This window comes from Marmota marmota, unplaced genomic scaffold, assembly GCF_001458135.2.
Source record: "Marmota marmota marmota unplaced genomic scaffold, marMar, whole genome shotgun sequence".
Classification (NCBI taxonomy): Eukaryota; Metazoa; Chordata; class Mammalia; order Rodentia; family Sciuridae; genus Marmota; species Marmota marmota.
In genome coordinates, this window is record NW_025999983.1 from 7,561,447 (window position 1) to 7,587,887 (window position 26,441).

A 26,441-nucleotide genomic window follows, 5' to 3' on the forward strand; every position below is an offset into this window, starting at 1 on the left:
AAGGGTGCCGTCGTTTGGGAACTGAAGGCTTTCCCCCGTGGCCCTTGGAAAACCTGGCCCCATACTAACCAAGTGCAGACTCACAAGGTCATACCTGTTAGTCCCACAACAAAGCACAATTTGCCGCAAGCTTCCCGAACAAGCATTTAAGAAAGGCAAGAGCACAAGGTTAAAGAGCCCACTAGAACCCCAGCTCTACCGTGAAGAGCCCGCCTCGTTCTTGTAACACAATTTCTAACTCCGCCCTACTGTCCAACTTTTCCAGAAGATACGAGAATGTGCACACGCGCATGCGTAACCTTGCCCGCAGAAGAGTACTTCCTAGCTCCAGCGTCCTCCAACTCCTGACAACCGTTCCTCCCTCAGCGTCCTTTCTCTTCCGGTCTCTAATTGGGCAAAATTACTGAACCTGCCCCTTTTTGGTCCTCTTATTTCCGTTGAGTTGAAGCTGCTTTTCCTGTTTCTCCCGGTTCCCGCCCTTCTTTTCCCGCCAGGCCTTGCGGCCGAGGCTGAGGAGTGAGGCAGCGAGCGGGGCGGAGTTACCCAGCAGCCCCCGCGGCGCCACTCGGGTCTTTCCACGCCACCGCCACTTCTCTAGTGGCCATCGCCCGGCCTGGGGATTAAGATACGGGTTGCCTGCGGTGTGAGTGAAATTCGACGCAAACCCTGCCGCGAGGATGGAGGGGCCTTTGTCCGTGTTTGGGGACCGCAGCACTGGGGAGGCCATCCGCTCCCAGAACGGTAAGGGCGGGCGAGGCCTGGTCCTGCCCGGGCGGCCCGCGGCTCCCTGCCCTCGCCCTCGCGTCTTCCTCGGCGGAAGGGGCTCCCGAGGGCGCGGCCCGGTGCGACCCAGGCGGTTGTCGCCGTGCGAGGCCTCGCCGTCAGGGAGGACGCCAAGGGCGCCGCCGGCGTTCCCAACTCGCGGGAGCGGTGCGGAGACACGTGCCCGCGGCCCCTTTTGTCCTTCTGGGATCGTCCACCAGCGACTAGGCCCAGTCGGAACTGCAGGCGGGCGGGTGCCCGCGGAGTTAAGGGCGACGTGTGCCCGCGGAAGTCGCCCCGACCCTCGGAGACTGCCGTAGAGTAACGGAACGCCGCTGGCGCTCGGGGCCTGATCACTCAGCCGGGCAGCGAACCCTTAAAAACGGGGTGTCCCTCCTACGCTCAGGACGAAATTTGCCCGTCTCCTTCCTTAGGCTTCCTTAGGGCGCGTTTGTAGATCCGAGCAGTTTGGAGGTTGTGAGATGTTATTTTGCTTCTGTGGGTGAGATGACTGTCCTTTAGAGCTGTGCATTTCTGATTTCACTGTGCTTTTTTCATTAATTGTCTACAGTTATGGCTGCAGCTTCTATTGCCAATATCGTTAAGAGTTCTCTTGGTCCAGTTGGCTTGGATAAAATGTTGGTGGATGATATTGGTGTAAGTATATTTGTTGTGTTGATTGCTCTAAAGAGAAAAGATCTGAAGTTTTTTTTTCTGCAAGTTGTTTTCTTCAGAACCTGATATTGGAAAGTATATCAAAGATGAATGTGTCATAATAGGGATATCTGAATTTATCTCACATTTCCTGGAAATTTCTGTAGGATGTAACCATTACAAACGATGGTGCTACCATCCTGAAGTTACTGGAGGTAGAACATCCTGCTGCTAAAGTTCTTTGTGAGCTGGCTGATCTGCAGGACAAAGAAGTTGGAGATGGAACTACCTCAGTGGTAGGTAGTCGCCTGGGAGAGGGGCTAAAGAATAATTATTTTTATCCTATTTGAAGCTGTGGGCCAGAAATAAGTTACATATTTAAAAAGGAAAACGGTATGTTTCTCAAGCAGTGCTTCAGAAACAAAACTTGATAATTATAGCTAGTTTTGAGCAATATAAGTAGAAAAGAAACTCAAACTAATTAAATTCAGCGTCATTTTAAATATTGGATTTCACACGTTTGGGGGACTTTTTTTTCTCTCTCTTAGTATTAATACATAAGGGTTTTTTTTTTTTTTAATGCCTTCTGAAATGTATTTTCTCTTACCCACCATCACCTGAGGCTTGGAAATGTCTAAAATCTTTGCTATTGTAATTATCTAAAGAACCCTGTGACCCAGCTGGTGGTCTATACCTGTAATCACAGCAGCTTGCAAGGTTGAGACTGGGAGATCACAAATTCAAAGCCAGTCTCTGGCAATTTAGCCAGACCCTGTCTCTAAATAAAATACAAAAAAGGGTTGAGATGTGGCTCAGTTGTTGAGTGCCCCTGGGTTCAGTCCCCGGTATCCCTGTACCCAAAAAAGGGGGAGTAGGGCTAGGGATATGGCTCAGTGGTTAAATGCTCCTGGGTTCAAACTCCACCAAAAGGAGGAGGGAAAAATAAAGGAGAGGATGATATGTTTTTTTAAAAAAATACTATTTATCTATTTTACATGCAAAAGGCAGTCATAATGATTGGATGTAGCAAGCAGTCTACCTCCAAACTATATCCTTAGCTCTAAAAGTCTAATTAAAAGACATTTTAGCATTCCTTGAAAGGAGTTAACCCAAAAGTCTAAAACAGTCCAAGTCATTTCAATAGCAATTTAGCTTCCATTGGGCATTTAATCTCTAAAGGTAATAGATGTATTTGTTGTTTTACTGCTGAACTAGTTTCTTAGAACATTTTTCTGACTTTCATCTGTTGGGTTTGGCCATTGACATACAGAATATTTTGTAGTGTTTTCTTTTTTCGTATTTTTAATAGCCACTTATTCATTTCTCCATCACTCACCATTTTGGTTAATACCTGACGACTTTAGTCTTGCTTTTGTGGGTGCATGATATATCCAGTGCCAGACATCTTAGCGCATGACTGTTTTCTCAACAGGTTATTATTGCAGCAGAACTTCTGAAAAATGCAGATGAATTAGTCAAACAGAAAATTCATCCGACATCAGTTATTAGTGGCTATCGACTTGCTTGCAAGTAAGATTGTTTGCATTCTCAGGAATTTTTTGTTTGACACAGTAGTTATAAATAGTGTTTTAATGTTTTGATTAATAATTAAATTTTGGTTTAAAAAAGTTGTGTTTTAACAACCAAGTAACACTTGAACTAGAGCCAGTAATGTTTTTTCCCATATGACTACCACATTTTCTTTTAATAATAGATTTTAGTGGCTATGCTTATGGGATAGATTAAAGTTGCCATGATCTGAAGAGGGAGGATTTTCAAGTGTTCTCCTTCTATATGAAATGGCTGAACAAAAAGTCCTTTCCTTTGACATTTTGAAACTGTTACATGTGATAACATTAGGGCTGGGATTGTGGCTTAGAGGAGAGCACTGGCCTCACATCGCATATGTGAGGCACTGGGTTCGATCCTCAGCACTGCATAAAAATAAAACAAAGATATTGTGTCCACTTATAACTAAAAAATAAATATTAAAAAGTGTGTTTTTTTTTTTAATGTGATAACATTAAAAGGTTTGAGTACTGAATTGACTTTTTTTTTCTGTCCTTTACTTTAAACAGGGAAGCAGTGCGCTATATCAGTGAAAACTTAATTATTAACACAGATGAACTTGGAAGAGATTGCCTGATTAATGCTGCTAAGACTTCCATGTCTTCCAAAATTATTGGAATGTATCCTTGCATCCAAGTAAAGTTTAGCACCCCTACCCCTTTGGTGGGTAGAGTGCTAGGGATTGAACCTGGTTTAGGTTTGGGGGGTTTTTTTAAACAGTAAAAGTTTTAAATATCAATTTAATGCAAATTGATAAATCTGTCAGAGACATGACATTGTGTTGAAATTGCCTGTTGCTTTCTTTGCATTTCAAGGGTAAAAAGATAATGTAATGCATGTGTAAGTGATATGAATGGTGGATGGTGATAAGTAATAAGTCACTTTGATAAATATTTTTCTTTGATGAAATTGCTAAAAAGAGAGTCACTTTCAATTGCCCTTGATTTTTATGTGTACCCTTTGTTCATTCGTTCTGTTGTTATCCTTAACTATCAGCTTAGAGATGGTGATTTCTTCTCTAATATGGTAGTAGATGCTGTACTTGCTATTAAATACACAGATATAAGAGGCCAGCCTCGCTATCCTATCAATTCTGTTAATATTCTGAAAGCCCATGGGAGAAGTCAGATGGAGAGCATGCTGATCAGTGGCTATGCACTTAACTGTGTGGTGGGATCTCAGGGTAAGGTTTGAGATTTAATCATAGAATGAGATTTCTATAGTTAAAATTAGCTTTTTATGATTTGCATACAATACATCTTTTGTAACTTGAGCACATAAAAAAATGTTAACATGAGTGCAAATTAAAAGAAATTATCTCCCCTTAATGCCTTTATATTTAAGGCTTAATAATTTTTATTTTTTTAATTTTAGGGATAGGTGTATTATGTGAACTGAATATTGTTATAGTTACCACAAAATATTATGTTCACTTATAGGCATGCCCAAGAGAATAGTTAATGCAAAAATTGCTTGCCTTGACTTCAGCCTACAGAAAACAAAAATGAAGCTTGGTGTACAAGTGATTATTACAGACCCTGAAAAATTGGACCAAATTAGACAGAGGTATGTTGAGGGGGTTTTTGTTCTGTTTTGTTTTTTAATCTGTTAGTACTGGGGATTGAACACAGGTTCTTGGCGACCACTGAGCCACATCCCCAGCCCTATTTTGTATTTTAAGACAGGGTCTCACTGTGTTGCTTAGCAACTCACTTTTGCTGAGGCTGGATTTGAACTTGTGATCCTCCTGCCTCAGCCTTCCTCTGCCAGGACTACAGATATGCATCACTGCACCTGGCGCTATATTGAGAGATTTTTTACCTTTGTCAGGGGTGTTTGTAAAACTCCTTTGTGTTGAACCAGGCGACAGTAGACTGGAAAGAATGAGTTTTCTCATAGGACAGAACAGTCATCGTTCTGATGGCTTGCTGTGTGGCAGAACATAGTATTTACAGAACTGGACTTTTTAAGTATCAGAGTTTTGGAAAACTTAACATTTACCCAAATCAAACTGTTCTACATGAACCTCTAGAAAAAAAATAGGAAATGTGATGATGTTTTAAAAGGGATTTGGGGTGCTATGACTTCTGTGAAAATTGAACTTTTTGTGGAATTTTTGGCTTTATGAATTGATTTGAGATTAAAGGTACAAAAGCCAAGAACCTATTTCCTCAAAGAAGCAGTTCAGACTTTTTGCTACTGTATACTGGATACTAGGGACTGCAGATGGTGTTACTCAATTGGCATACAGGAAGAGCTAGTTGTGAAGGTAGTTTGCTCCCAGGGATTTTGCCTGCTTTCTTCCACTTTATCCACATTCATTTATTATTATTATTATTATTATTATTATTATTATTATTATTATTTTTAACATGTAGTAACTACATATTTGAGTGCAGTGTGGCTTCACTTTGGGTAATGATCAGACCAGGATAATCATTATCTGTTGCCTCAGACATTTATTTGTATGGGAACATTGAGAATCCTCTCTGCTAGCTATTTTGAAACATTCAGTTAGTTGTTCTTCCTGTCCCTGTACCCATTAAACTTTTTGCATCTCTCCCCCACACCCTTCCCAGACTTTGATAACTGCTGTACTATTCTCTACTTCTTCTTGGAAGTGTGTTTTTATTTTTATTTATTTATTTATTTTTTGCTATTTGGTTACTTTGAATAAACAACTAACCAAAGCCTGCAAGAAATCTTTGCCAAAAGCTAGAAATGCTGCCCATCTTCGAAATCTATATGCATGTGTATCCTTTTACTCCTTCCTTCTATCAGAGGGGAATTCTCCAGCAGTATGTTTTCCAGAGTCTGTTCCCTTAGAACCCTCCTTCATTGATTGTTCTTTAACAATTGCATCTTTAACTCAACTCTTCCTTTGCTGGATTCCACTTGGAGCTCTCCTGTCCTTAAAGCATTTTGCTCATCCACTTGACATAGTTACTCCCTGTCCTTTCTTATCAAGCAGGTGCCACAAAAGTGATATAAACATGTTTGCTGGGACTTTACTTTTCAATCCCTTTTTCATCCCTTTTCTCCAGTGTCAGGGTCACTAATAATAACACTAGCATGAAAGTCAGTTGACATCTTCAGCCTCCTTTTTCTTGATCTTTACCAAGCCTTTGGCCGATTCTGTCTTAACATGCCTTTAAAGAGGGGAGGCTTTCCCTCAGTCTCCCAATCTTTGTCTTCTTGGGCTTTCACAGTTTCTGCTATGTATACAACTGTAACGTGAGTTCTGAATATAGAGATGGAATTATTTCTTTGGCTTTGTAGCCTTGGTTCTTCAGTATCTGGTACACAGTACTTATTTAGTAGAGGGGTGAGTAGTAGTACTCTACAAAATAATAAACAAGCTAAGTATGGTGGTACATACTTGTAGTCTGTAGTCTCACTTACCTGAGAGGCAGAGGCAATAAGTATGGTAAGTCTACAGACGAGTAACAGTCGTTTTTGATCATTTAAGTTTTATGTAATGTGCTTGATTGTGCTTTAATACAACTGATAAGTGTCATTAGTTTATAATAATCATCACTGCATACGTGTGTCCACTGCATTGTGACAAGATAGCTGCTATAATGCTAGTAGGTGATAAGGATTTTTCAGCTTCATTATAATTTTTTATAGGACCACTGTTGTTTATTTGGCCTATCATTGACCAAAATGAATGCATGATTGACTACTTGAAAAAAATCTTTGAATAATCTCATCTACTCCATGACTTCAATGTATATTGACTTTGAATCTATATCTCCTTACTAGAGTGGCTTATGATTTATATACTGACTTCCTCTTTGCAGCCTTCCCTGAATAACAGAGACTTTAAACTTACAACATCCCAAACTGTGCTCTTGATTTCCCAACCTGCCCCAAGCCCATACCTCCCATTTACCTGTGCCTGTAGTTTGACTTTCGTTCGTGCTGTCGGTCCTCATAAGGGATACTTCTTTATCTCCAGTTACTGTCTCCTTGTCTTCAGTCCTTAATCTTTCCACTGCAACTTTCATATGGACATTGGCATCCTTTTGAAAATACAGATTCAAAGGATAGCGGGGTATGGTTCAGAGGTACAGTATTTAGTACTTACCTAACATGCATGAGGCCCTGGGTTCAAGTCCTCACTCCATGTAAAAAGAATCAGATTTGGTAATACTACTGTTGTTTAGAAACACCAGCATCTTAGCCATCTAGACTCTTTAATGTGGCCTGCCAGATTCATATTCTGGTCCTACTTATTTCTGCAGTTTAACTCTTGATCCCTTTATTAAACATTTGCCCTGAGAAATTAGTAATTCCCTATAAGATTCTTGAAGGCAGGGCCTACTATTTCTTTCTAACCATACTTGATAGGAACTCAAATTGGAGTTGTGGAGAGCAAAGTGGTTAATTTTAATTTTGCTTCTGGGTAGGAAAGAACAGTTGATATAACTTAGCCTACAGTTATTTCATGGTAAGTATTTTGGAGTTTTTATTTTGTGGTGCTGGTAATTGAACCCAAGTCTTTGTGCATGCTAAGCAAGCACTGTACCATTGAGCTACCCTAATCTTTGTGAAAAGTATTCGATGGAAGTTAAGAGTTGTAGTATTAAAAAACACAGAAAGTAACATGAGTTAACTAAAATACTTTCTCTGTAGAGAATCAGATATCACCAAGGAGAGAATTCAGAAGATCCTGGCAACCGGTGCCAACGTTATTCTAACCACTGGTGGAATTGATGATATGTGTCTGAAGTACTTTGTGGAGGCTGGCGCCATGGCAGTTAGAAGAGTTTTGAAAAGGGATCTTAAGCGTATTGCTAAAGCTTCTGGAGGTACTACAACTGCAAGGTCTTGAATAAAAAAACCTTGTGTTGATATGCATTCCCTGGCACAAGCCTTACATTGGAGTACTGGCACTGAGCAGCTTCAAAAACACTCAGCACTATCCACAATAAATATAGACCTATTTTTCATGAACTGGAAAAGTTCTTTAGTTTGTTGGGAATTCATGAACTGATTTTATTCACTTCAAAATGATATAGTTTCATATTAGTATAAAATATAACTGTAAATTATTTGATAATTAGCTATAAACCTTTAATTTGTAATGCATCACTTTTATCATAAATGTTTCTTTATTTAAGACTTTAATATCATGGGAAACAATATTTAGAGATCTTTTTAACTCCTATAGCAACTATTCTGTCAACCCTGGCCAATTTGGAAGGTGAAGAAACTTTTGAAGCTACAATGTTGGGACAAGCAGAAGAAGTGGTCCAGGAGAGAATTTGTGATGATGAATTGATCTTAATCAAAAAGTAAGAGCTACTTTCCAAATTAAAGCTATACAAATTTCATTGAGTAAAAAATTTCCTTCCCATTTATTTGCTGCTGTAGTCTCTCAGTGATATAAGCAGTTATACGCATGGGATAAAACAATATTGGGCCATTGTAAATTGAGGTGAAGTTACTTTCATCTCTTCTGCATGGTCTAGACAGTGTTTTATATATATATATTTTTTTGTTTGTTTTACGTGTGGTGCTGAGGATTGAACTCACAGCCTTGCACGTGCTAGACAAGTGCTCTACCACTGAGCCACAACCCCAGCCCTCTTTTTTCACTTTTTACAATGCTGGGGATTGAACCCCAATTCCTTGAGCTTGCTAGACAAATGTGGTAGAGCTATCACAGAGCTACATCCCAGCCCTAGACATTCTTTTTGTACAGTATTCATAAATGTTCTTTTTTAACAGTTTTACTTTTTGCTCTTATTAGTACTAAGGCACGAACATCTGCATCGATTATTTTACGTGGGGCAAATGATTTCATGTGTGATGAGATGGAGCGCTCTTTACATGATGCTCTTTGTGTGGTGAAAAGAGTTTTGGAGTCGAAATCTGTCGTTCCTGGTGGGGGTGCTGTAGAAGCAGCCCTTTCCATATACCTTGAAAACTATGCAACCAGCATGGTAAGAGTTGATTTTCAAGAGGGGCTATAATTGGCATTTTGTTAACATGCTTTGTCTGGGATCTTAATTGCTGCTGTGAACCTTAGGATTTTCCTTTTTGAAAAGAACCTAATTATCTTTTCCTTTTAGGGCTCTCGGGAACAGCTTGCTATTGCAGAGTTTGCAAGATCTCTTCTTGTTATTCCTAATACACTGGCAGTTAATGCTGCCCAAGACTCCATAGATCTGGTTGCAAAGTTAAGAGCTTTTCATAATGAGGCTCAAGTTAATCCAGAACGGAAAAATCTAAAATGGTAAGCATATAGTTTTTCTCCTTTTCACAGTGATCATCATGAGAACATTGTAAGGTATAGGCAATAGTAATCATTTTCTAGGAAGGACCAATGTTTATATTTGGGCTTTCATTGACCAAAATGTTATCATGCAGCACATAACGTGTTTTAGATGTCTGGGAACAGGGTTTCTTCCTTTTTGTATTGCACAGTGCTGTGTTTGTTAAGTGTAACCATAAAGCCAGTATTTCTCAAGATTAATATTTGAATGGAATAATTGGAATTAACAGGCCACCTAAGCAACCTGTGGGAAATCATTTAATCAGCTATTTCACCTTAATTGTAGGATTGGTCTTGATTTGATCAATGGTAAACCTCGAGACAACAAGCAAGCGGGAGTGTTTGAACCAACCGTAGTTAAAGTGAAGAGCTTGAAATTTGCAACAGAAGCAGCAATTACCATTCTTCGGATTGATGACCTTATTAAATTACACCCAGAAAGTAAAGATGATAAGCATGGAGGTTATGAAGATGCTGTTCACTCTGGAGCCCTTGATGACTGATCTGAATCTCCCTTTTATTTATAACAATGTTAAATGCAATGTCTTGTACCTTGAGTATTATACATTAAAGTACAGCATGCTATCAACTTCTGTTTTGATACCTCACTTTGGTATCACAAACTTTATTAGTTTAAAAAGTTCAGGTTGCTTTAAACAGTGTGGTTGTTAAGTATTTCATCCTCTCTGAACACACATTGCTATTCCCATCCCACCTCCCACACACAGGGCAGCAACACCACGGGTTCCACCAGTTCTCTCCAACGTGTGTAACAGCGTCACAAGAATTCTACAGCCAGATGCTCCAAGAGGATGGCCCAAGGCGATGGCCCCTCCCTCAATGTTGACCTAAGAAGAAAAAGATTTTTCTTAGATCCCTTGATCTCCAGATAGAGGTTAAAATCCCAAATATATCTTTGTCCACTTAAGTGTCAAACCTTTCAAGCTCAATTTTCATCATGACTGCTTAGAAATAAAATCATAACCTTTGATATGCAGTGGTGACAACCTTTGTTATTTTTTAAAATATTTTTTGATGGACCTTTATTTGTATGTGGTGCTGAGAATGTAACTCAGTGCCTCACGCATGCTAAGCAAGTGCGTTACCACTGAGCCATCACCACAGTCCCCCTTTGTTATTTTGTAATTATCTTATAAAGCTCATTTAACTTCCAAACTAATATAGTCATGTTTTGCAAGGCAAAAAAAAAAAAAAAAAAATCTGTTAACGAGTCCCAATATCATCCACTGCCAAGCGGACAACCCTAAAAATATCTGATTTCATATTTTCATTGTACTGATTTTTCTTTTTATTTACCTTCTCTGGGTTTAATCCAAGTTCTTTAACTATTGCAACAGAGAGAGCTGCAAAGGCTTCATTAATTTCAAACAGATCAACATCTTCCAGGGACCAGCCTGCTTTTGCAACCTAAAGAAAGATAAATGGGATATAGGTCTGGTTGAAAGGCTTAAAGTTAAACCTTGTTGACTTATGAAGATAATGTTCCACATTTAAGGATCTCTCAAACTACCACTATGTGGTGTTCCTAGATCAGCCCAATGATTTAGTTCTATCCAAAAGGTTAAGGGTGTGCTGTTTAAAAACATCCCTCAAAAATTCCAAATTCATAAATATTGAACCAGTAGCATCAGTAATGTCCATGTAAGGACATTAGAAAAGAGCCGAATGCTGCTCTTCATGGTAAGAAACAACTCAAAGCTACCAATAAGGACCTGTGTCTTACAAAGGGAAAGAGCAGATGAAACCTGACAAAACCAAGCACAATCCTGGCATCCCAAGTAGTAGGAAGACTAAGCAGAAATTAGAAGTGAAGTGAACTGAACACAGGAACACAGATTATTGGTCTAAAGAGTTCTGACCTAGAGTGGAGCATGAGATCTAAAGTTACACTTACAGCTTGCTTTATGGCTGGAATAGGTCCTATTCCCATGATGGAAGGTTCCACACCTGCTTGTGACCAAGAAACAATCTCTGCTAAAGGTGAAAGCCCACGATTGTTAGCTTCTGACTTCTTCATGAGAACCACAGCTGCTGCACCATCATTTATTCCTATAAAATGTAAGCGACTTGATTTCCATGATGCTCATTAATTTTACTTAAAAGAATTTCACTTTTCCATTTGAAGACATTAAATTACTTGGCCATCTTGGCAAAGCCATTTGCCACAATTCAGACTTTATAGTGTAGAAAAGCCATTTGGGGCTAGGAATGTGGCTCAGTGGTAGAGCATTTGTGAAACATGCATGGGGCCCTGGGTTTGAGCCCCAACACTAAAAAAAAGTGAATCGGTATGTTTGACCCTGCATGGTGGCATGTGCCTGTGATTCCAACCATAAGAGGCTGAGGCAGGAGGATCACAACTTAAAGGCCAGCCTGAGCAACTTTGCGAGACCTTGTCAAAAAAACAACAACAACAAAAAAAAAAACATTGTGGATGCAGCTTTGGTAAAGTGCCTTGGTTCAGTTACCATACTGGGAAAAAGAAAGAATGGAGAGGTTATAGCAGTGGAGTAGTAGAGACTTAGGAAGTCTCTACTGGAATAAATATACTCAGGAATCACAGAAGGGTACTAGGAATTTCTGTATTAGAAAAGCATAAAGGCAGCTGTACTGTATTTTTTTCTTTTTTTTTAGAGAATTTTTAATATTTATTTTTTAGTTTTCGGCAGACACAACATCTTTGTATGTGGTGCTGAGGATCGAACCCGGGCCGCAAGCATGCCAGGCGAGCGCGCTACCACTTGGGCCGCATCCCCAGCCTGGTACTGTATTTTCTATGTCTAGTTGGACTACCAAGAAATCAAATTCAATATAGGTTAATGATCAAATAGAATTCTTCCTTAAACTAAAATGAATTTTAAGAACCATTTTGTGTATAAAAAGGTATTCACTTCACTTGTTAGACCTTGCAGAAAATATATCTCCCCAGATACCCATCAAAAATTGAACCTGAAGCATTAGCTGGGGTGACGGTTCCTGTTCCATCCGTAACAAAGTGGGGCTTTAGCTTGGACATGGCTTCAAGGTTACTCCCATGGCGAGGAAACTCATCTGTTTTAACTTCAGTGAGACCTACAAGAAGAGAAGCCAAGATTTAGATTGAGTGTCCTGGGAATAATAGGTTTCCCAGAAATGAGGATTCATATTTGGCAGAAAGATTGTTAATATATACCCACTCATTCCAGTAGAAGAAAAGTACAATTACTATATGTTCCAAATCCGTAACCTTTCCTGAGGGAGATGTAAAAGCAAAAGGTGCTAGAGTTTGCATCATAGCACTTTTGGCTGGTTAAAACTGAGTGAATCAGGAAGTCTTACAGCCAATCTCAAGATTGCCTGGAGGTGAGATGTCAGTTATCAATGAAGGAACTTGATTGAAGCATTCTGTGTTAGACAATGACATGGGACCATGCTCTAGAAGATCTATTCTCTAGAATATGAGTCACACACAGAAGCAACAGGAATTAATGGATGTTGACTTCTGAGAAGGTTTAGTTTAGCTTATATGGGAAATAGGTCAACTGTTGCCCCTTAATAATCACAAGCTAATGGCTGATAACAGTTTTCTATGTTACCATGTCCCATAAATACAGCATCTCCTATCCCCTACACTCAGATGTAACCAGGATATATCCTTGCAATCTGAAAAACCTAAGATTAAAATGTATAAAAATTCCTATATATGATTCTTACTACAAATAGGTCAAGGTTTAAATTATGATTTTTATTACCCACCTTTTCTAGAAGATACAAATACTGGTACGATCTCTTTGTCAAAATGGCCAGCTTTCTGGGCATTCTCTGTCCTGTTCTGGGACAGAACTGCAACCTTGTCCTGATCTTCTCGACTCACTTGCCATTTTTTGGCTACATTTTCAGCTGTGGAAAAACAAAGTAAAACCCAACATTTTCATAAACTGGCTTTTGGTAGTTCAAGCTGTCCACACTTAAAGCAGTGCTGACCACACCTACTAGCAGGCTTCCTAGTGGGCTGAGGTGCAATGCTGGGCGTTGTCTGCAATGCCCTGTCCTGGCAGGGATCTGAAAATGCTGCAATGACTCAGGCCATTTTTGCCCCATTTGCTTTAACATTCTCTTTCCAAACCATCTGAGTAAAAGCTGGAGATATACACTGTCCTTTCACCCCTGAATTTTAATTTCAGTGTACATGTCCCAAAAACAAGGCCTTTTTTTTTTTTTTTAACATAACCACAGTTATAAAAATCAGAAAATTTAATACTACTGTCTAATTCTTGGTCCCTATTCAAATTTAACCTATCATCCTACTAGTCAATAGGAAGATATTTTCTTCTTCAGTACAGAATCCAATGCAGGAGTATGTATTACATCATTTAACTATTCATCTCAGTATCCTTTAATCTGGAACATTCTTTAGACTACCTTTGTGTTTCATAAACTTGCTCTTCCAGCTCTGAGACTCTTCAGCATGGTCTGCTCTATGAAAAGGACTTTGAACTACACATTTTCTTTTTCCTCTTTAACTGGAAATTTGAACCCAGGGCCTTGTGCATGTTAAATTTGAGGAGCAAGGGCGAGCTATTTTATCAAATGTCCTCAATTTGGGTTGTCTCATGTTTCCTCAAGCTTATATGTGACAATTTTGCTTAAAGGCAGAATACCACCAAATGATGGCATGATCTTTCTGGAATCTTGTCAGGGCATGATCTTTCAGGAATCTTGTCAGGACATGAAAGTAATCAATGTATCCCAGGTGATGTCAGATTTGGTCCTTGGTTACAGTGGTATCTGCCAGGTTTCTAACTCTACAGGTATTATTTTTCCATTTATAATTAATCAGTAAGTTATGGGAAGTTGTTCTAAGTCTAGGAAAATATCTTCTTATTAAACTTCTTCATTAGTTTTAGCTTTCATTCATGATTTCTAATTGCAACATTCGTTTGATATGGACTAACTGGTTTTATATGAAAAAGGAGAGTTTGCCTTTACAGACACTACTGAAATTAAAGCCTCAACCCCAGTAAAATAATAGTGGATGATCTCAACACACCTCTCCCATCAGTATATTACTCATCCAAACATAAATGCAGTAAAGATTCTTTGGACCTAAAAAATTTAAATCAAATGGACTTAACAGACATCTATAGAACATTTCATTTGACATCAGCTTAATATACTTTCTTCTTAGCTGCTCATGGAAACATCCAAAATAGAACATATTTGAGGCCACAAAGCAACTCAGCATATACACAGACACACAGAAAAAGATACAAGTCCATGCATCTTATCTGATCATAATAAAATGAAATTAGGAAAAAAAAAAACTAGAAAAACTATTTTAACACATGGAGATTTAACAACACACTTATGAATGATGAATAAGTGATAGAAGAAATTGGGAGAAATTTAAAAATTCTTAGAATCCAATGAGAATTGTGATATAACATACCAGAACCTCTGGGACACTATTAGAATAGTTCTAAGAAGAAAGATAGCTGAGTGTCAAGTCACATAAGAAAATCAGAGAGAACCCAAATAAATCTAATGATGCGTTTGACTCGAGGGTCTTGAAAAAGAACAAACCAATTCCAAAACCAATAGATGGAAAGAAATAATTATCAGAGTCAAAAATCAATGAAATTGAGAAAAACATATAAAAAGGAACAATGAACAAAGAATCGTTTCTTTGAAAAAGATAAACAAGATTGATTAGCCTAACAAAAGAAAAAGACCCAAATTAATACAATTAGAGATGAAAAAGGAGAAATCACCACAGACATCACAGAAATTCAAAGGATATTAGGGATTATTTTGAAAACTCCAATAAACTGGAAACCAAGAAGAAATGGATACATTTCTAGATATATATGACCTACTACAGTTGAATTAAGAGAATACAAAACACCTAAACAGACCAATAACAAGTAAATGAACATGTAGGAATAACCTAACCAAGGAGATGAAAGACCTCTACAATGAATATTAGAAATTGAAGACAACCCAAGAAAATGGAAAGACCTTCCATGTTCATGGATAATTAATATTGTTAAAATGGCCATTTTGCCAAAATCGATATACAGATTCAATGTAATCTCCATCAAAATACCAATGACATTCTTCACAGAACTAGATAAAGCAGTCCTAAGATTCATTTGAAAGAATAAAAGACTCAGAATAGCCAAAGCAATTTTTTTTTAAATATTTTTTTAGTTGGACACAAGTTGGTGGGATTATAGGTGTGTGCCACTGCACCCATCTCCATATTTTTTATTGGGGTATTATAGCTGTATGTAATGGTGGAATTCATTGTTACATGTTCCTACATGCACATGACAACATGACAATATTATTTGGCCAATATCATTCCCCAGTAGTTCTCTCCTCCTGCCTCCCCCTGGCTGAAGTAGGAGAATCACAGATTCAAAGCCAGCCTCAAAAACTTAGCAAGGCCCTCTCACCATAAAATTTTTTAAAAGGGCTGGGATGTATTTCAGTGGCAAAGTGTCCTTGCATTCAATTCCTACCACAAAAAAAAAAAAAAAAGCATGAGTTATTTTGATTTACCAATTGCATTGTCGATAAACATAAAACCAGGGGCCTTCTAGATAGCTGGCTAATATATAACGTGGAGTGCAAAACAATAGTTAAGTACCAGTGCCACAGTCTGGCAGGGCACAAAATAACCGAGCCTCCACGAGGCACTTGTAGGTTCCAACAGGAACAACTTTATTGCCCGAACTCAACCAGCACTCCACGCGCCTCCCCAGGAACTCTCTCACCCTCCATCAGGCTCCACGGGAGAACTCCACAGGGACTCCAAAGTAGCAGGTGCCTGAGGCAGCAGAACCACTCTTTGGAGGCCCTGTTTCCTCATTTGGTAAATGATGGGACTGATCCAGAAAACCTGGGGTACATCTCAATTCTATTACTATTGGGTTTTTTTTTGGGGGGGGAGGTATGGGAGTTTGAACCCAGGGCCACTTAACCACGGAGCCATATCCCCAATCCAAGTACGTCCCATCTCTAACATATCTGATGTCAAGGATTCACAAAGTGGACAGAATACTTATTTCATTTCATTAAAGAGGAATTATGCATCTAAGTAGGGATATAAAAATGATTAGCAAGTTGGGAAGATGGCAGAGTCCCCATGCACTAACTGTTCCTCCACAGAAAAGAAACAAAACAACAGCAATGTAACTGCTTGAGGAAAAGTGGCCATGGTGACCACTGACATTGACAGAGAAAAACCAAACCTGATGAAAACCAGAAACCAGGGAGAATAAGAAAGCAAAAGAAGCAGAAGACCCCAGCACCTGGCACGGGGCGACTGGGGAAGGGGATGCTCCCCACTGGGGGTGGGGTAAAGGTGAACAGAGTCACAGCATGACCAGGAAGGCTGCAACCTTTGGACAAATAGCTTAAGTAAATAAGTGACCTGGAGACCACACAATAAGCCAGCTTCAGAGAAGGAATTCAGTGCATTCCCAGCCTCTCAGAAGCTACAGCCAGAAGCCATCTTGAGAAAGATCCTGTTATATGCAACTATACTGCTGTAGGGGTACAAAAGCTGGCATAAACACAATCTCCAGGGCTGGGGATGTGGCTCAAGCAGAAACGTGCTCACCTGGCATGCGTGGGGCGCTGGGTTCGATCCTCAGCACCACATAAAAATAAAATAAAGATGTTGTGTCCACCAAAAACTGAAAAATAAAAAAAACAAAAAACCCCCACAATCTCCAGTAACACCTCGTTATGTTGACTGGAAATGCAGTCACATGAGACACTCCTGGTTTGGGACAGTGTCGCCAACACAAACTTGCCAAGAGCTTTACACTGCTGAGAGCACTCTGGAATCAGTGGTTTCAGTGAACCTGGCTTCTGTGATGGGGAGCAATACCAGTTGGTTTGGTTTTTGCAGGGCCCAGGTCTGAAGGCACTGGGATTGAGGATAGCAGATCACCTGGTTCCCGTGATCCTCAATCAGCCCAGAACTCAGTGATTCAATTGCCACTCCCACTTTGGGAGGCTCTGGCATTTGCCACAATTCTGGGTCACAGACTAAAAACCTCCAGAGCAAATATACTCCTGGGACAGGTGGCTTTCCACCCAAACTTGGTGAGAAGTTCTTGACTGCCACAGCCCAGCATTTGCCAGGCCCTGGATGTGCAGGCTGAAACCTCTGAAGAGAATATACCTCTGGCACAGCCGACGTCTGCATTAACTCACTGGGCAAGAAAGATCTGACACAGCCTGCATGCACCCCAACTGGTTTGAGAGCTGAGGAAATTCCAGCAAACTACAGCCCCCATCCCCGACAATCACCCAGTACTTGGTGGATTCCAACCCTAGGAGACCCAGGGAGATGACGGGCACAGCTCATGACCAGTGGCCCTCACTCGCATTTCCTGAGCACCTTGGCCAGGAGGAATTATTGACTCCTGTTATTTTTTTGTCATTGTTACTTTTTATTATTTATTTTCTTTTAGCCTGTTACTTTATTTCATTTAAAATTTTTAAGTGCCTTTCTCATTTTTTTCCTTTTTATTTCTATTTGTATCATTATCTTTCTCTTCCTTCTCCTTTTTATTTTTTTATGTAAGTATTCTCCCCTTGGTGTTTTGTCTGTTTTCGTTTTGTTTTATTCTCTCTCTTTTTCTTCCAGTGCTAAGATTGGGCTCAAGGCCTCATGCACACTAGGACAGACGCTCAGCCTCTGAGCTACAACAGAAGCCTGCTCAAATCCTGGCAGAAAGTTCTACTTAAAGAAGAGGGGGGACATGAGCCCTAAGCTGTGAACCTGTCCCCATGATGGCTCCCAGGCAGAAACCTCCACCGTGGTTGCAGAGAGAAGACACACAACAGTGGCTGACATCGCATCTAAGTGGATCCTCTACATCAACCAAAGCCATACCTGACCCACTGTACAGGGCTGGTAGGACAGAAGGCGATTCCCACAGAGGAGCCGTGAATCCAGCCGCTGCCCTTCCTGGTGAAGCACCCAGATCTGCACTAGTCTCCAGTAAAGAGAACAAGAGCTTTAGGGCCAGGTGCTGTAGCGCACACCTGTATCCCAGAGGCTCGGGAGGCTGAGACAAGAGGATCACAAGTTCAAAGCCAGCCTCAGCAATGTAGTGAGGCCCTAAACAACTCAGTGAGACCCTATCTCTACATAAAATATTAAAAAAAGGGTTAGGGATGGCTCAGTGGTTAAGTGTCCCTGGGTCCAATCCCCGGTACCAGGAAAAGAGCTTCAGGTGCTTCAACACAACGGAAGCAACCAGCATCATAATCATTTATAACAGAGCTACTATGAATAGCATCTGGAAATCTCCAGCTCCTGATAGGACTGCCACTCTCATGGTAGAAGTGGCCACAGAGGCACATCCCACATATTGTGCTGCCCACACCACTCTGAAGCACTAGAGTGTCTCTTGGTATCGCCCACTCTGAAACACTACACTCTGTACCCAAACCCACAAATCACAACTAAAGAAGCTACAGGGAGATCACACACTATGGAGTCCAGTTGAAAATAAACTCGACACATACAACAAACCAATATCCCATGTTTCGCTAGCAGAAGAAAGCCTCATACTAAGAAGGACACCACATAAAAGTGGAAGAGAGATTAATCCCAACAGATTTGCAAATCTCAACATAGAAATACAAAAAATAGGAAAAAAAAAAAGGTAATGTCACCTAAAGTTCATAACTCCATAATAACAGATTTCAGAAATATTAAAGTGGATGAAATACTAAACAAGGAATTCAAAAGAATGATTTTTTAAGCACTCAAACAGTTGAATGAATTGAAGAAAACAATGCAGAATGTGAATGAGCAGTTCAAAAATATAGATTTTGAAAAAGAACCAAAGAGAAATCTTTGAAAAGAAATGAAAAACTCATTTGAAAGCCTCAAGAACAGTGGATTAAACAAAAGAAAGTATTGAAGCTTGAAGACAGATGACCTAAAAGTGGAGGAGGGACTAAAAGGGACTCTTAGGGGTTAGGAGGAGGTTCAAGCAGCAGCAGCAAAAGCTACACCCGCAGCATTACAGCAAGTGGTTTTCCAGGGGACACTCTCAGGAGTGCTGCCCTGTGAAGTTTCCTACTTTGTTCTTGATTATTCTCTTCACTTTCTTAGCCTTCGTGTATTAAAATAATCAAAATCTGTCATCTTGGCTTTCTTTTCTCTGGCTTCAGTCTTCTTGGCCCACTTTGTGGCCACACGTTTTGTACTGATATCTGCCTTCTGCCAGGCCTGTGGGACATACTGCTGGAGGACACTGTGTGGTAACTTAAGGATAGAGTCAGTTAGCCGCAGGCATTTGGGAGGCACAGCCTACTTCCTTGCCTGAGTACACTCCATCCACCAAAGCCCTGTTCTGAACACTGGCATGTGAAACTGTGACCACTTTCTGGCATGAGGCCCAAAGGAAATGTAGGCTAGCCAGCAGATCACCATAAAGTACTGAACACCATACACTTCTCAGGGTCCTCTGGGTGCCATTCCACACTCAGCTTTCCAGTTAAGACAAAGGTCAAGGAGGCTGGCTGCTGGATCTGGAGGTTGACTTGTTTCAACCTTTTTAAAGTTAGTGTATTCTCAGCTACCTCTGCCTTACCTGTGATACCCATATGATAGTTGTGAAATGCATCTGTCAGACCATCACAGAGTATACTGTCAGCCAGCGGCACCTCCCCCATTTTTACTCCTGTTCTCAAGTGAACCAAATGAGGAGCCTGGAAACAAGAAATAAAAGTGGATTTAAGCCAGAAACAGTGGCACATGCCTGTAATCCCAGCTACTCAGGAGGCTGAGGCAAAGGGATCACAAGTTCGAGTAGTCTGGGCAACTTAGCAAAACCCTATCTCAAAATAAAAGCAAAGAAAAAAAGAGGCGGGCTGGGGCTGTAGCTCAGCACGAAATGCTCCCAGGTTCAATCCCTGGTCCAAAAAAAAGGGAATGACTACTCTCCCACCTACCCACTACCACGGCTCCCTCAACCCTGTCCATTTGGTGTCTTATTTCCTTAAGAATCCCATTTGTAGCCAGGTATAGTGATGCATACCTGTAATCCCAGCTACTCAAGAGGCTGAGGCAGGAGGAGTCAAAGTTCAAGGCCAGAATGCACAATTTAATAAGATCAAAATAAAATTAAAAGAAGTTGAGGATATAGCTCAGCGGTAGAGGGCTTCAGTTCAACTCCCAGTACCACCCCCCCCCTCAAAAAAAAAAAAAAGAAACAGAATCCCATTATTCTTTCCAGAGAGGGAACTAATTATCTGTAAATTGAAGCATTCACCTAAGGGCTTACGTAATGCTAACAATGTGTTACTTATTTTGACAGGAGACATAATACATACAATGAGAATAAGTAGGTTGACTAATAAGAGGGATTTCTGGGTAGAAATTGCTTAACTTCCACCAACTCACTGGCACCTGTAACCGAATGGAAAGAGTAATGGGCTTGGATCCAAAGGACTTGTATTTAGCCAGGCAGAGGGGCACATGCCCAAGTTCCAGCACTCAGGAAGCTGATTCAAAAGGAGCTCAGGAATTTGAGATCTGCCTGGGAAACATAGCAAGACCCCTTCTCAAGCTGGGCACGGTGGCACATGACTGTAATTCCAGTGGCGCTCGGGAGGCTGAGGTAGGAGGATCAAGAGTTCAAAGTAAGCCTCAGGAATGGTGAGGCGTTAAGCAACTCAGGGCTGGGGATGTGGCTCAGTGGTCAAGTGTCCCCGAGTTCAAACCCTGGTACCAAAAAAACAAAAAAGACCCATCTCAGAGAAACAAAACAAAACAAAAGCTGTGCTTAAATGCCGACTCTGGGCATCAATTTTCTTCCCCGTAAATTGGGAATAATATCATCAATCCTACTGGGCTTTTGTGACGATATGTACAAAAGCACTTAAGAAAGTATATCATAGGATCCCATCAAAATCACCGATCATTTTTGCTACCTTCATTCTGCCTCTTTCTGACTCTCTGCAATAGCTGAGAACTGGCCTCCGACTAGCGGATTCCCAGGTCAGACCTGAGCCGCCTCAGTAGAAAGCAGGGGATACCCTTTGTCTTCTCACCTCTGTGCCAATTAGAGGATGCGACTTAGTGAGACAGTTCCCACCTGGCAAACCTACTGGAGAAGAGCACCACTTTGCGGTTCTCTTTTCCACATTGTTTACCTCCAAAAGGTCAACAAAGTCTCGTCCCTGGGTTTCTCCTTGTCATATGCAGGAAGATAAAAGTTAACATCCAGGGGCTGGGGATGTGGCTCAAGTGGTAGCGTGCTCGCCTAGCATGCATGAGGCACTGGGTTCGATTCTCAGCACCACGTAAAAATAAAATAAAGATATTGTGTCCACCTAAAACTAAAAAATAAATATTAAAAAAAATTTAACATCTAATTTTTACTTTCTTCAAAATGGAAAGAAATTTAAAACCAAGGACACAACTAACATTATGAGTTTGATTCAGAAAATACTGTATGCTTCAGTAACAACACTTTGGAAAAAATGGGTTCTGTTCCAGTTGAGAGGTTTTTTTCTTCAAATGGAATTTCCCTTCCAATTTGAAGACTAATACACACTTAGGTAGGGTCAAGGTTGAGTCCATTTTTTGTTGGCTTACTATTGATTCCAGTTCTGATACACATCAGCTTATTCTGCAATGGTATGGGCACAAGTTTATCAGTGAGAGGTCACTGAGAGGCATTTTTTCAAAGGACTTACCTTGCTCATACTTTCCATGCCTCCTGCAACCACAATGCTGGAGTCACCAACCCCTATAGACTGGGCTGCAAGACACACAGCTTTTAGGCCTGACCCACAGATCATTTGGCAGCTCCACGCTGGAACAAAGTATGGAATCCCTGCACCTATACTGGCTTGTCTAGCAGGATTTTGCCCACAACCTGGAAGAAGAACAGAAGACTCTTCACAATCAAGGAGAAAGATAAAATATCAGGGTGCAACTACATGTAAAATTGCCAACTATGCCACCTGCCACTTTTGAAAGCCCACAGCTAAATTGCACTGAAAGCACAAAGGCCTATAAGTCTCCATGAGTCAGTCTAGCCCTTGAATATATATTGCCTTGTGTTGCTCTCCAGATATTTAACAGATAGAAGCTTTCTCCTCCACAAAGAAATTCTTAATACCTTAAAAAGACAAAACCCTAAATTTAGGAAATGATTACTGAACATAATCGTGCTAGCATTTAATAGAATGAAAATGAGGATTCCTATCTGACACCGTGCTTATCCCTAACTGTTAAATTAGTGCCTGGCACACAGTAGGTGCTCATTAAATACTTATTACATGATTATGGAGGATACCTGGTTTAAGAAGTATGGTGGATCTGTGTGCTACCTCCACTTCAAACTGTGACCTTGGGAAGTTACTTGACCTCTCAAAGTCTCATTTCTATTGAGTAGGCCCTCAATAAACAAAGCTGGGGTTTTTTTGTTTTTTTTTGTTTTTTTTACCAGGGATTGAACCCAAGGGCACTCAACCACTGAGCTACATTTCAAATTTTTTATTTTGAGACAGGGTCTCATTAAGTTGCCTAGAGCCTTTCTAAGTTGCTGAGGCTGTCTTTCAACTTGTGATCCTCCCAGCCACTGGGATTACAGGCATGCACCACCATGCCCAAGTTCACAACCATTTTTTTTTAATTTTTAAAATTATTTAATTACATTTTTAGTTGTAAATGGACACAATACCTTTATTTTATTTATTTATGTGCTGCTGAGGTTTGAACCCAGTGTCTTACACATGCTAGGCAAGTGTTCTACCATTGAGCCACAGCCCCAACCCCCACGACCGTTTATTTTTATCATGATTATGTAAGATATACTATAGAAGTCAGTGAAACAGCTGGGTAGGTATCAGTCACACACCTATAATCCCAGCAGCTCGGGAGGCTGAGACAAGAGGATTGTGAGTTCAAAGCCAGCCTCAGCAAAAAGCAAGGCACTGAGCAACTCAGTGAGACCCTGTCTCTAAATAAAATACAAAAAGAAAATAGGGCTGGGATGTGGCATAGTGCTCGAGTGGCCCTGAGTTCAATCCCTGGTATCAAAAAAAAAAAAAAGAAGAAGTCAATGAAACATGGAAGGAGGTATGATAGAAACCAGTAGTGAAGCACCCTATGAAAAATGAAAAAATCTGAATTACAGGTCTGGGAAAACAGGAAGGAGGAAGGGGCCAGAACACAATCAGGCTGAGGTTCTTACAGTCATACTTTAAAGTCTTGGAGAGTCATGATAAAGTGTCACAATTCATACAAATCTTTTAAGATTCATAAGGAGAAGCTGAGCAGAATTAGGAAGAGGAACTGCAAATATAGGTTAAGTATGTCTGTTCTGAATACAAAATCCTCCAAAATGTAAAACTTTTCAAGTGCTGACATGTCACAATATTCCACACATGATCTAATGTGACAGGTCAAAGTTTAAAAGTCAGGTTCTCAAGTGGTAAAAAAAAAAAAACCTTCCAGGCTCTTTGGCTGTGACACAAACTTTTTCATGAACCAATTAAAAATATTATATAAAATTACCTTCAGGCTATGTGTATAAGGCATATATGAAACATAAATGAATTTCATATTCAGACTTGAGTCCCAGCCTCAACATATCTCAGTATGTATACGCAAATATTTCAAAATTTGAAAAAAAAAAAAAAAACAAAAAAAACACAAATTGAAAACACTTCTGGTCCCAAGCATTTTGAGTAAGGGATATTCAACCTGTACACAGATAAATGTACCAGGTTTCAGACAGGGTAGGAGCAGAAGTTAGTTTTGAGTATTATGAATTATTACTACAAGTAATTAGAATTTATAGTATTGAGTGAATATGAACTAATATTTTTGTTTGTTTTGGTGCCGGAAAGTGAACCCATTACCACATACATAATAACCATGCACTCTACCTCTAAGCTACACCCCTAGCTCCCCAAAATGAGTATTAATATCAAATTAGGTATGGTCACTGATCACTGATTTATAAACCCAGCAGCAACTGGAAGTACGATGGAGGCATTCTCAGGACTCATCTTCCTCCAGACAGTGATAAGCACAGTGCAGGCACATAGGAGGAATGTAATACATTTTCACTGATGTGTGGAGGGCAATGCATTTCTTCCATGTATCAGGCTGGCCCTGCTTCTAAGGAATGGAAAGGCAGTGCAGGTTAGTAATGTAGGAACATTCAAGAAAAGCATGTAAAGAAGCCGAATCCTGAGCTGAAGAAGTTACAAGGCTGGGAGAAGGAAGATAGGATAAATCCTAGCAGGGGGAATTTGGGGGCAAATGTATGGAGGCAAGTGTGTGTGGTGTGTGCTTGGGCGGGGGACGGTGGGGGGGGGGCTGTTCTAATAAACCTATCCTTTCCTGAGGTCACTCAGGAGTTACCTGCTGCCAAAACATGTCCCAATATAACCTCGGAAACCTCTTCCGGAGGCACTGCGGCCCTTTTCAGGACTTCTTTGATGACAGCCGAGCCCAGGTCCTGGACAGGCACAGTAGATAAGGCACCATTGAATGAGCCTACAAAGAATTGTGGAGAGAGCAGAGATCTGAACCCTGGGCGCGCTGCAGAAGCCCACCACGCGCTACGGGACTCCAGTAGCCTGAGCCAGGGCGATGGGCGCCATCTGGAAAGACCACCGAAGGTGTGGATGTGGCCCCACGCTGCCCAAACAAAAGCAGCCGGCGCTCGGGCGGGCCAGAGGCTCTGACGCACTAAGGAGGTGGAGGCAACCACAGCTGATGGTCCCTTTACCAGACCCGCTCCGCCCAGTGCCTGGGCTCAGACCACCAGTGGTCCAACCCCTGCGACCATAATCTGACAGGTGGCGCCTCCCGGAGCTGGCCAATCAGGGGTCTCTCAAGAAGGCGCCTCCCTGTGCCAGCCAATAGGAGGGCTTGGCAGCACAGTGGCTCTACCAAGAGGAGCCAATCCGAGGACGAGGGGAGGAGCGAGCGCAGCAGGCGAGGGCAACAGGCGAGCAGGGGGCGGCGCCGCAGGCCCGAGCTAGGGAGGCGCAGGATGCTGGAGCCCTCCGGCAGTACTGGGGGTCGTGGCCGGACTATGACCCCTCCTGTTCACCCTTTTCCCACACCACACAGGCCCGACCCTCGGCGCGACTACTGAAGCACAGGGGGCCCGGACCCCGCGCCTACCCGCCAGCCACTCACCTATGACAGTCCGCGCCGCCGAGACGATGACCACGGGGTCTGAACCTGCATCCATCTTGCCACGACCGCCTCTCCCGCCGCTTTCTGCCCAGCGCTGCCTGTGAGTGCGGTAAAGCTCTTCCCCGCGGCTCTCAGGCGGCGCCTGGGGGCGGAGCCTGTGGCAGCCCCGCCCCCGCCGCCTCCGCGTGGTGCGCTCTGCGCAGGCGCGAGCCCGGGCGGCCGGGGTGGCTGCAGAGCGCGCGGTGCGGTAGGTGCCGGGCTTTCAGGAGATGGGCACCGAGACCAGGCGAGGCGTTGGGGGGCCGGGGCCAGGGCGCGGGGTCCGGGTCTGCGGATGCGCACGGACACACCTTGAATCTTTATGTGGACCTCCGAGAGTTTTTCAGAACTAGAGAATGGAGTTAACAAAAGAGTATCTGTCGTCAGCCCAAGACTTAATCCCAAATCTTGCCACCCGTAGGACTGGGGACAACTCCTGGGTATCCTTTTGCCCCCAGTGTCTTCCAAAGTTCCTCCACATTTTGCCTGGTCGCCAGTAACCCTTCGTTCTCTCTGGGCGCTACATGGGTTCTTTGGCGCGACCTGGAGGACTCACCTTGCCTTTGGTGGGCCGGCACTACCGGCCTCTTCTAGAAGGTAAGGAACTGGACTGTCCTCCTGTCTGACAATCAGAATTTCCCTTGATGGATAGTTGATAGTTTGGATGATGAAAGGCAAAGGGTGTGTGTATTAAGCGGGGTCACTTCTGTTTCAAACTCTTTCTATACCCTTTTGGGCCCAAATCAGAATCTCCTAGGTTTTTTTTTTTTTTTTTTTTTTTAGATATTGATGAACCTTTATTTGTATGAGGTGCTGAGGATCGAACCCAGTGCTTCATGCATGCTAGGCAAGTGCTCTACCATTGAGCACAACCCCAGCCCCAGAACCTCAGTGCCCTAGTGCCAGCTTCAGCTCTTTCCTCCTGGA

At 41.6% G+C, this 26,441-nt stretch overlaps 2 protein-coding genes and 2 non-coding genes across 4 annotated transcripts; 3 read left to right on the top strand and 1 right to left on the bottom strand.

The window, feature by feature from the left end:
• The first annotated feature begins 506 nt into the window (after positions 1-506).
• On the top strand, positions 507-9,857 carry Tcp1 (t-complex 1). The gene is made up of 12 exons (XM_015498621.2): positions 507-741; positions 1,334-1,419; positions 1,584-1,712; positions 2,849-2,946; positions 3,495-3,605; positions 3,987-4,168; positions 4,425-4,551; positions 7,624-7,799; positions 8,162-8,285; positions 8,744-8,936; positions 9,066-9,229; positions 9,555-9,857. The coding sequence occupies exons 1-12, from the start codon at positions 678-680 to the stop codon at positions 9,769-9,771; spliced, it is 1,671 nt and encodes a 556-aa protein (XP_015354107.1). The 5' UTR covers positions 507-677; the 3' UTR covers positions 9,772-9,857.
• LOC125617649 lies at positions 3,094-3,233 on the top strand. Its single transcript, XR_007348735.1, has one exon. It is a non-coding gene; the product is annotated as a small nucleolar RNA SNORA29 (small nucleolar RNA).
• LOC125617648 lies at positions 8,341-8,468 on the top strand. Its single transcript, XR_007348734.1, has one exon. It is a non-coding gene; the product is annotated as a small nucleolar RNA SNORA20 (small nucleolar RNA).
• On the bottom strand, positions 9,765-25,633 carry Acat2 (acetyl-CoA acetyltransferase 2). The gene is made up of 9 exons (XM_015498622.2): positions 25,476-25,633; positions 24,690-24,824; positions 22,007-22,188; positions 19,897-20,014; positions 13,025-13,168; positions 12,239-12,361; positions 11,184-11,338; positions 10,586-10,696; positions 9,765-10,116 (listed from the first exon to the last, which is right to left on the bottom strand). Exons 1-9 carry the CDS (start codon positions 25,528-25,530, stop codon positions 9,946-9,948), a joined length of 1,194 nt encoding a protein of 397 aa, XP_015354108.1. The 5' UTR covers positions 25,531-25,633; the 3' UTR covers positions 9,765-9,945.
• Positions 25,634-26,441: the final 808 nt, after the last annotated feature.

Bases quoted from the DNA above. Each gene is read 5' to 3' on its own strand.
- Acat2 (XM_015498622.2), bottom strand. From the start codon at position 25,530: ATGGATGCAGGTTCAGACCCCGTGGTCATCGTCTCGGCGGCGCGGACT. The intron at 24,825-25,475 runs GTGAGTGGCTGG...AATTCTTTGTAG, and splicing joins GGCGGCGCGGACTGTCATAG to GCTCATTCAATGGTGCCTTA. The intron at 10,117-10,585 runs GTAAATAAAAAG...TTTTCTTCTTAG, and splicing joins TTGGATTAAACCCAGAGAAG to GTCAACATTGAGGGAGGGGC.
- Tcp1 (XM_015498621.2), top strand. From the start codon at position 678: ATGGAGGGGCCTTTGTCCGTGTTTGGGGACCGCAGCACTGGGGAGGCC. The intron at 1,420-1,583 runs GTAAGTATATTT...AAATTTCTGTAG, and splicing joins TGTTGGTGGATGATATTGGT to GATGTAACCATTACAAACGA. The intron at 9,230-9,554 runs GTAAGCATATAG...CCTTAATTGTAG, and splicing joins GAACGGAAAAATCTAAAATG to GATTGGTCTTGATTTGATCA.